We start from the raw sequence: 10596 nt of genomic DNA, 5'->3' as shown, positions 1-10596 counted from the left end.
ATAATTTTTATTTGTTTCACGATTGCGTTATTTTAATTCTGGACGTGTTACTCTGCTGGTTTGATTTTAAAAAATGGTCCTTTGGTTGAGCGGCTAGGCTAACATGTGGTGAAAAGAAGAGGTCGGGGACCCCAATCTCTTCATTGCACGTATGTGATCCGAAAAAAAAGGTTCACCGCGGGAGGTCAGGACAATTGTCCCGTTAAAAGTTAAGTCATTTTAAGAATATTCTTAAGAGTAAATTATGTGACATGGTTTTATGGAGTATTTCTTTAGCTTAATCTGGTCTGTTTCGTTTTTAAATTAGGAGCAACAGATTTTTGCGACATGGAATAGACGCGTACGGTTGTCTTGTGTGTGCATGTATGTGCTTACAACGTATTACCTTTTTTTTATTTTTTTATATATTTTACATTTTTTATTTCGATCCGTTGAGACAAAGTTGCAAGTGCTTCGTACACGGGGTGGTGCTATTCCTTGTACAGGTTTTTATTTTGGGAGCATCTGCACTCGCGCGTGTTAACCTTAAAGCATTTTCTTCCCCGCGGCTAGTGCGAAAGAGCAAAGGTTCGAAATGTCCCCCCGTTGGTAAAAATCGCCTCGATCTGGTCATAAAAAATATTTTGCCTTCCTTTTTCGTCCTAGGTGGAAGTGCTAATTGGGAAGAAGAGGAGACAAGATAATAGAGGGAGTGTCCTCTAATGGACTTTCCCCTTTGCTGCCCATCACGTACTTATCATTCCACAAAACTGAAAGGAACAGTTTCGCAGAGCGTTCGGCTTCTAGGATGCCTTTTTACAAAAATGCGTTAAAAGGGTGATAAATAAGAAAATTGAAAATAGCTTAATGGGAGTCAAAAAAAAAAAAAAAAAAAAAGAAAGAAAGCAAGCAAGGAAGCAAAAGAAAAGGAGGAAAAGGGCATAAACTAGCGCCCAAAGACAACAACGCAGAATAGCAGAAAAAAAAAAAACTAAACACTTGTAAAAAAAAAAAAAAAAAAGCTTAATGAGGGTTAACATGGCAATTCAAAAAAACGATACCATGGTTTTATGGACATTAAACTACATGCACATAAATTACGATGTTATGTAGAGCTTAATTGGGAGGATAAATTTTACACACTTTTATTTTTAAACAAATGGAAACGTGTGATGAGGGTTGGGGAATTAAAAAAAAAAAAAAAAACTGCAAAAAGAGGCTGCACGTTTGGCCAGGTTGGAAAGGAAAAAGAAAAAGAAAGAGAGGACTTGGAATATTCCTTGTATAACAGTTGACATGTGTACGTACATGCATGCGTTGGGTGTCTGCTTTTTTTTTTTTTGTCCTATTTTTGTTTTTCCTTTTTTTCTGATTTTTCTCCTTCTCCCTTTTTCATTTTCCTCGGAAAGGGGTAGGTGGGTACCATTCCGCCTACACTCACATGGTTTCTTTGACCGGCACGAGCCACAACAGGGGGGCGTACATTATCAAAGATATCAAATAAAAAAAGGCTGAACGGGGGGGGGAAGTAGGATAATGTTGCGATGAGAACTGCAGTTGGGTGAAACAATTTAGAAGGGGGAGAACACGAGCACGTTCACACAGCAATGATGCCTATTCGAAGGGGAGGGGAGGGCAAAAGAGGGTCACTTACTTGTTATTTTAAACGTGTTTCTGTATGACGACATGTCGGAGAGCCATCCGCCTGGGAAGAGGAGAAGTGAAAGCGGTGAAGCGGTGAAGCGGTGAAGCGGTTAAGCGGTAAAGCGGTCGAAGGGAGGTCACCGTAATGGGGCAAAAATAAACGAGAAAAGGTGATAAAAAAGAGAGATGCATGCCCCGATTAACGCCCTCCTCGGGTTCTTACCAAAGTACGCGCTGATGGACCACACGACGTAGTACAAGCTTTGCACACCCATCCAGCGACCTGCGCGATTGGAAAAGGGGAAACATATTATGTAGGCACGCATGCATGTGGGACTTTTATTACCCATGTGTAGTGTGTGCAATTCGATTTCGTGCCCCGTGACCCACATAATGAGGTTATATTTCGCGCCTCTACATGCGGACTGACTGCTTCCCTCCCAAGTACATACCTGTGTATCGGTTGGTGTCGATGAAGTCATAGAGAATACTCTTATCTATCGAGTTGGTGCAATTTTGAAAGACGCTCCTACGGAATGGAGAAGTGAACAAAAAAAGGAAAGTCGTTTGTGTGTAAGGGGTTAGATTAATATCACTCGCGCAGCTGCCAAATGGTGAACTTGGTTTAAGTGGTGGGTACCTAAAAACGTGGACCTTCAAAACGTCCTGGTAATTGTGTATATACAGCAGTGAACAGAGAAGCCTACACAGGGGAATTCGTATCACGTAGGGCAGGAATGACGAAATGTATTGGGGTGCATACGTATATGTGTGGAGTCCGTGGGGCTCACAGGAGGAGCAGCAAAGAGGTGGCCTGTTCGTTCGTGCCATTTTAAAATTATTACAAAAAGCCAATGGTCGTGAAGAAGAGGGAAACCTGGGCCCGGCCCAGCGACTTGGACAGCTTTTGCGAAACTGCGGGAAAAAGAAAAAAAAAAAAAAAAGAGAATGAACATGAATATATATATATATGAACATGAATATAAATGTGAATATAAATATGCACCCATTTGTGTAAAGGTACGCCCCCACGAAGGCGCTTCTCCTCCGCGCGGGGGTCTCCTTTTTCCTTTTCAAATTTTACTGTAGGTGAAAAAGGTGAGGAGGACTGGGATGACGATGTTGAGAACGCACATGAGCATTGGCGACACTTTATATTCGGACTTGAGAAACAGGGAGAAGTATTTGAACGTCATGCCTGCGGGGGGATGCAAAAATGAGCAAGCAGGAATGGTATTGCGGCGTGCACGGGTGAGCTAGGCGCATCACGTGGAGAGCCTCCTAATCAGTTGTGTAAGGGCACACTGGGGGGATTACGTCCCCACCCGTGGACAAGAAGGTCTACCTGCCCCAGCTAGGGTAATAATGTGAGAAACGAAAACAATGTACGGTATATGACTTGTGGAGAGCCAAAAAACGCGCTTCTTATCGTTTTTTTTGGAGATCAGTTCTGTCTCCTCGAGACTCTTAACCGGATCCACAGCATTGTTCTGCCATAAGAAACTTATGAGAGTCTGTGGCAGGATTGTTAATATGGAAAACTGGAAAATAACAAAAATATTTTTTATGTTCCACTTGTCATTATACACATAGAATAGGATGAGACAAAAAAAAGGTCCTAGCATGGTGGCCACTGTGCTTATGAGTTTCTGGTAGGTAAAGATGATGCTCTTTTTGCCTGTGGGGCGGGTGCACATGCGCATGTGGGGGGAGGTATGGGTGTGAAGGTATGGGTGTGAATGTATGGGTGTATAGGTAGGGGTGCATAGGCACGAGTGCATAGGTAAGGGTGCACAGGCGCACAGGCGCAGAGACGCGCTGCTCAGGCGGAGGGACTCACCGCGGTCTATGCTCTCTATGAAGATCGATTCCGTAATCACGTGGGAACACTCGTGCAGCATCTTCGTTACAGCAGTGACAAATATGATGAGGCCCAAACTGTTGGTGCGTATGAACATGTAGTGAATGATATTCACCAGGAGGTAGGACACAGATATAACCTGCAGCATTTTCTTCCTGTCTTTTTTATGCTTGTCGCAGTAGTACCCAACCAAGGGGGTAATGATTAAACATACTGACGAATTAATAATGGATAATAAACCGATGACTTTGTTTTTTTTAAACTTCAAATATATGTAATGGTCATGGAGAAAGGTGTTTCTCATGGAGTAGTTTATCCTGTCAAAGAACTGATGAATGAACATCAGAATGATATTTATGTGCCATCTTCTTTTCCCTTTCCATTTTTTCATTTTTTCTTCATCATTTAGTTGAGCGATGTGTGTGTCTGTGTCTGTGTGTCTGTGTGGGTTGCTTGGCAGTGGCGGAGCGCGTTCTGGTGATGTGCACTATTGTACTGACCGAAGTATGAGACAACGTGGCGAAGATGCTGAGCTTTGGTCTCTTCTCCCGAGGAAGTGGTTACATGTCAGGTGATTTGAACGGGGGATAACTTAAGTACACACGGAAGGGGATGTTCATCACGTGTTTAACTAACTGTGCCGATTTGCAGGCAGAAGATGCGCACATGGATTAAGCTGCACGGGGTAGTTGACTCGGCGCGCGCAAAGAAGGACATGCTGTTCTGCTTAGACGATCTGCAAAGGGGAAGGGCACAAGAATGACGGTTAACACACACACGGGGAAGGGGGTGCAAAGGGTGAGCAGATAAAAAGGGACATCCTATGTGGGCCCTCCCCGTGTGCACCTTTACTTGTACCATCATTTCTGTGAAATGACAGATAAGCAAAATATTTCTTGAGGAGGTAATTCCTCGGTGTGGCCCCCTTCACATAGGCAGGTATTATCCAAACGGGTAAACTTACCATCTTCCTTTCACTTGAGAGGCATCTAACAGAAGAGTAAGCAAATTTTGCTTATCGGTCATTTACGAGCATGTAGGCATAACGTCCACGGGGGGGAAAAAAAAAAATATATATGGGGAGCGGCTATATTTGTACGTTTGCTCACGCGTGATGCACGTGTTCTCTCTTAAGAGAGAACCTCCTGGCGGTGAAGGTATAGGTAAGTGATGATGATGGAGGGGGGGAGCAGAAAGTTTGAGGCTCAAAATGCGTGTGTTCTATATACTTAAAAGGGGAAAAAAAAAAAAAAAAAAAAAAAAAAAAAATATCCAATTGGGGATAGTTAGCCAGTGGAAGGAAAAAAACGTACCAACTGCTTCAGCATTTGTAAAAGTTTCACGTGTTAAAAAAATTGCCTCTGCGCGCCCGCGGACGGTGGGACTGAAGCGAAACCATGTTATGCAGGAAAGGGGCTGATGAAGGGGCGTAAAAATGAAAAAAAAATGTCGGGGAATTAACGAGGGGCACGTGGCGCAGGGCAAGCGAGTGGGCGACGATAATTTACCGTGTTAAGATACGCGGAGGGATGTTCAGACGGATTGGGCATTACGTGGAGGGCATTACGTGGAGAGCGTTACATGGAGAGCGTTACATGGAGAGCATCACATGGAGAGCGTTACATGGAGAGCATCACATGGAGAGCGTTACATGGAGAGCATCACATGGAGAGCGTTACATAAAGAACACTTTTTTTCACCCCACCATTTTTAACCGCTCACTGTTTCATACATCCAAGTGAGATAACACCTGCGTGAAACGTTCACTTGGCGTGTGGGGCCCAAACAGTATATAGCGTAAAAAATGGCGTTTTCGGTGTTGGTTTTTCTTTCCTCACGAGAGCAGCCCACTTTTTACCAGCAGTAGTTTACCTAGTGAGCATATGCATACAGAGGTGTATGATTATTACCCCTTTGTGAAAGCACGAACCTACGTAAGTAGGGAAGAAGGCCCCCCAGTTTTTCCCCATTTTTAACCGTCAAGGATGTTCTCCCTGTTTCGCATAGAGGACGTGATAAAGATTGAACCCCATTTTATGGAGGAGGAGTTAAAAACTGTGATTGAATTTTTGATAAGGGCCAAGTATGTCGACAAGGTACGATTGTGAGCTGCGGGAGAATCCGTTATGAAAGCGGTAGTGAACCGGGAGTAAAGGAGCATAGTGTGTGGGGGAGGGGAGAAAAAAAAAAAAAAAAAAGTGACACTTTTTTCCTCTGCGTGTAGCGGTCAGCCAAGTTATGCAGCACATTATTCAAGCGAAGGGGGTAAACCCATTTCAGTGTGAACCATTTAAAGCGACCTGACATTTGCAACAATTTTCTTTCCCCCTTTTTAAGGTGCTGCAAAATGTGGGTCTGTGTGTTGGCCTGTACGACATACTGGAGGTGAAGAATAGGGAGATTCTAAAAGGAACAGGGGAGATTCGATTTGACGTAATTTTCAGGCTGGTATATTTCCATCCGTTTGAAAATGAAATTATTGAGGGCTTCGTTAAAAATTCCGACTCGAATGGGATCATAAGTAGGACACACGCCGACAGGGCAAGGTGCACGCGTAGAATAAGTTATATGTTTTTATGTGTGCATATGTAGCGCCCCACGTATGCAGTGCCTACCGGGGGGACACACTCCAAATGGGGACACCACACGAGAAACATGGTACTCCCTCCATTCGTTTGCAGTCAGCATAGGCTTCTTCGAGAACATCCGGGTGAACTGTGCCAATTTGAGGGAGCCCAAGGAGTTGTACGATGAGAGCTACGAGAGGGATAAACAAAAAAATGCCTTCTTTTTGATGCGGATAAAAATGAACGACTTGGGAGTGGTAGCAGTGGGAATGACCTTCCTGTGAATGACCCTCTGTGAATGACCCTCTATGAATGACCCTGCTTGAATGACCCTCTATGATGACCCTGCTTGAATGACCACACCTTTTTTTTTTGCACATTTTTGCGTTTTCCCCTTAGTGATATGGAGAAGAAGGAGTGGTTCTGGACATACGAGGGGATAAAATTTTTTTACACAAAAGATGAGTTGATCAGGGTGCGGGTGCTGGACACCTATTTTAGCGGTAGGCAAGGGGGGGAAAATAAAAAAAAAAAAAAAAAAAAAAAACTTCAACCTATGCGCATGTGCATGTGAAGGCGTGTACTACATGAGCACACAAATGCGGCGACACACGGATAAATGAACTTGCACTTTATGCAGACCCCAACGAGATGCGGAAGGATGAGACGACGCCATCGATGTCCATAACGGTAAGATAGGGCAGCCAAATGGCGGCACGGCTATACGATTTGTCCGCACATCGCGTTGTCATTGGGGGATTTCTTCTTCTTCTTCTCCTCCACGCGCATGCTACCTCCTCACCCGTTCGTGTGTAATCCCCTTTTGAAGGGCACCGTGCAGCAGGACGGGCTAGGCCTGGTTAAATGGTGGAACTAGTGTGACCTGGGATCGATATTTTATACTAACAGTGGGAAGAAGCAGTCTGTGCCTTTTTTTATGCATGTCCGTTTGGAGTATGACCCATTTGATCCAACACAAACGTAGCTCATTATCCAAGCTGACATGAAATGGAAGCCAATACGCAAGCGAGGGACGAAATTGAGAGGGAAAAAATTGAAGCCGATGTGAAAGCTATGTGGGAAAGGCACCTTTGAAAATATTGCTCTTGCCTTTTTTTTTTTTCAACGTTTTAAGCAACCTGTTGGTGAAGGCACCTCCTTTGAGTGAAGAGAGGAGCTTTGGAAATCCCCTACCTGTGAGTTTGTCTCCCGTAGTGTGGCCCCGTTTGTTGGCTCTTTTTATATATATTTTTTTTTTTTTTTTGTATGTCCTCCCTTATGATAGAAAATTCAGCGTACACTTTAACAACGAACGTAACCTGTTTAACATTTTCAAACCTGTTTGAAGTCCATTTGGTCATTTACTTCTCCTCCCATGAGGAGTCGCTTCCAACACGTCGTCATACGGCATAAGACATTAGCGTGTGGAGGGATGGCACCAACTTAGCGCTGCGTACCATCCAATGGTGAGCACAATATTACCGTTATATTCTCACCCCTATGTAGCGTAATATTTTTTAACCGATTTTGTGTGCATTATACGGTTCTATTTCGAAAGTGACCATGTATGTTGGTACCTCCAAAATGATGTCCTATGGAAGCAACAAAGGCAAACTTGCTCACACCAGCGTGTAGTGGCAAAGCAACGTCATTACGACAGGGTAGAAAAAAAAAGAAAAAAATACGGAGCTGGAACAAAGACCACATCATATGCATATATAAATTTTCCTTTTTTTTTTGGGTCCATTTCACCGCAAAGAGGGTGTGGTGTTCCCCTCAGCTTGAGTGGTCCACCTCGGACAACTCACTTTCGTCCGATTCGATTTTTCCAGGCTGGTAAGTATGAATAAACGAGTGCTTCGATTTTATCCCATTTCCAATGTAGAAGTTAAAAAATTGCCTATTTGAGTAAACAGTAAAGGCGCCATAAAAAATAAAATTGTATAGGACTATTACGTCGTAGTGGAGACTATGAGGTCCGTAGTAGTGTCCAGGATTGAGGTGCTTCACTTTCCACGTGGGACCAACTTGGTTTTCCTTTTGTGCATTAATGCCTCTCAGTATTTTCAGAGGTGGGTTATGTTTAATGATGTGTCTCATTTTGGCGTTACTTCCTCGTCCCCCATTTTTCCTGCGTCTATCTTTGGGGTAGCAGACATGTCCATTTGGCAGGAAGCTATGTTTGCAGTGAACCCAGTTTTCTAATCGTGAAAGAGCATTTGCATCGAATTGGAACTTTTTATTTTCGATTAGGGTATCATCCCTAGCATCGTCGTTGCCATTGTCATGGTCAACATCTCCGTTCCGTTTGTCTCCACCTTCATCTCCCTCCTGCTCTTCACCATTTTCACTACTTTCATTTTCATCTTTGGTTTCACTAGAATAGTCATTTTTTTCGTTAGACGCATCGGAGTAACCCAGTTCATCATCGTCTTCGTCTTCATCGTCTTCATCGCCTTCATCGCCTTCATCTTTATCACTGCTTTGATTTTTCCCTCCCTTTTTTGCCTTCCCAGGTCCCCGTTTTTTTTCTGTCCCCCTGGTGATGTAATACTTCCTAGGCGATATGTGCGTGTAGGACGATATGAGCGAAATGAGTGCTCTGAGGTAGTGCTTTTCCTTTATGGCAATGTTTGGGAAGGCAGTTATTATTTTGTTCATATCTCCCATCAGCATTTTATTCGTTTTACTAGCCATTTGGATGTACTCTGGTGTCGTAGGTTTTAGGAGAACCCATTCATCCGTTCCGTTCACGGATGCCCAGTAGACGTGTCTATTGACCCTCTTATTGAAGGTGACAAAGTCTTCCTTTTTGTATTTCAGCTGTTGGTTATCCGTTGATTTATTTTTCCCCTTTCGATTTGTTGATTTTTTGTGGTTCTTATTTAGGTCCTCCTGGTCTTCGTCATCTTCTTCATCGTCTTCTTCGTCTTCTTCATCGTCTTCTTCATCGTCTTTTTCATCGTCTTCTTCATCGCCCTTTTCGTCGTCCTCTTCCTGCTTGCCCCCCTCTGATGATGCGGACCCTGCGCTATTGGAGGACTCCCCCCCATTCGAGTCCTCCGAAGGTGCGGATTTTTTCCCTTTCTTCTGAAATAGGAAACTGGAATCTCCCTTTAGAAGCCCTTCCAAAATATAGTAGTTGTTTTTTACCCCTTTGAGGATTCCCCAGAAATGTAGAGAAGTCAATTCATTTTTATATTTTTCGAGAACATTTTTTACAGATTTATTGATGAGCCAAACAGAATCGCTTCCTATGTGATATCCTGCCCAGTTAATTAATTTCACTTGGTCGTAAAAATTTTTTAAAAAAGGTAATTGGGTAAGTTTGGGCTGCACTTTCTGCTGGAGTGAGAATTTTATTTTGGCTAGCCAGTCCTTTTTGTTTTTTATGTAGTCGTGCAGTATATAGTTGTCTAAATTGACATCCCTCAGGTTGGGATCGTTGGATGTTTTGCCCTTTCCGCGGTGGGAAGAAGAAGCATGTGATGTGGCAGATGGAGCTGAAACAGAGTCCCCTTTTTTACTTTCCTTTATATGACTAGAGATCATTTCGAAATGCTCATAACACTTTTCTGGCTTCTCCACTATGATAAAATTTATCACGTCGCATATGTGGTTGTACACGGATTGGCCATTTTCGTTTCGGCTTTTCAGGTAATCCTTGGCGTTGTTAAGTGAGAGCATCAGGTTGTTCTTCATCCTGTCTGTGATGTTTTTGCAGCACCGTGGGGGTTAATTGAGTATAACTTCTTTTTAGGAGAAGTGTGGTCTGTACAGGTGGCCTGCAGTGTGTCTAGTCGAGGCGTGGCTTAACTTAGCCTGCGCAGCCTCTCCGGGGAGATCATCGGGGGAGTAGAGGAGAAAAAACCCTCACATGACACACCTCAGTATTCCTGATACGAATGTACGTCCAGATGAGCGTTATAAATCGGAAGATAAAACGACAAAACAAGAAATTAATTTGTCCAAAATGACATTGGAGCGAAAATGATCACTTCTGTTTGTCAGTACGGAGTGCGCTAAAATGAGAGTGCTACGTAGGGAAGTGCGTTCTGCGGTGTCACATGAATGCGTTTAATTTTTTTCTTAATTGGGGAGACATGTAGAAGTTGGACCGGATGGGCAAAAAGAACGTTACGCTTTTAGAGGCAGTTTTAATTTTCATTTAGTGCAGCAATGTCACTACGTTGTGTTACAATGTTAGCCGGGGATGGAAGCACATTTTGTGGATTCAGTGTGTGGAAAAGGGTGGAAAAGCGAAGCATCACTTTATGTGCATCGTGCCCGCATGCATCTGGTGGGGGGGGTAATGCGAAGGTCCTTTTTGATCCCGTTTAGAAGCAATTAAGAAGGGAAACGATTCTGCAGTGTTTCAATCGGACTGATGGGTGGATGAGTCCCATTGGTATGTCCATCTTTCTCTAAATGTGGAAGTGTCATTTGGGGCACTCTCCAAATTAGGGGGACAAAAAAAAAAAAAAAAATGACGCCTTTTAAGACAGCTAGCAAAGGGTATAAAATGGCCTCATTTCTTCATCTTTT

The 10596-nt window shown here is 43.4% G+C and overlaps 3 protein-coding genes across 3 annotated transcripts; 1 reads left to right on the top strand and 2 right to left on the bottom strand.

The window, feature by feature from the left end:
- Nucleotides 1–2655: 2655 nt before the first annotated feature.
- On the bottom strand, nt 2656–3875 carry PCYB_091180 (hypothetical protein; the record flags this gene model as incomplete). Its single annotated transcript, XM_004222231.1, has 3 exons — nt 2656–2706; nt 2969–3301; nt 3464–3875. Coding segments are annotated over 3 exons (796 nt in total), but the record flags the coding sequence as incomplete, so codon positions are not given.
- Nucleotides 3876–5165: 1290 nt separating this feature from the next.
- On the top strand, nt 5166–6927 carry PCYB_091170 (RNA polymerase Rpb7 N-terminal domain containing protein; the record flags this gene model as incomplete). The annotated part of the gene is made up of 6 exons (XM_004222230.1): nt 5166–5580; nt 5822–6005; nt 6166–6229; nt 6451–6554; nt 6692–6741; nt 6881–6927. Coding segments are annotated over exons 1-6 (558 nt in total), but the record flags the coding sequence as incomplete, so codon positions are not given.
- A 900-nt stretch (nt 6928–7827) lies between these two features.
- Nucleotides 7828–9753, bottom strand: PCYB_091160 (hypothetical protein; the record flags this gene model as incomplete). The annotated part of the gene is made up of 2 exons (XM_004222229.1): nt 7828–9510; nt 9562–9753. 2 exons carry the CDS (start codon nt 9751–9753, stop codon nt 7828–7830), a joined length of 1875 nt encoding a protein of 624 aa, XP_004222277.1.
- Nucleotides 9754–10596: the final 843 nt, after the last annotated feature.

Source organism: Plasmodium cynomolgi, chromosome 9, assembly GCF_000321355.1.
Source record: "Plasmodium cynomolgi strain B DNA, chromosome 9, whole genome shotgun sequence".
In the NCBI taxonomy this organism is placed as follows: domain Eukaryota; phylum Apicomplexa; class Aconoidasida; order Haemosporida; family Plasmodiidae; genus Plasmodium; species Plasmodium cynomolgi.
This window is presented reverse-complemented; position numbering and strand designations above follow the sequence as displayed.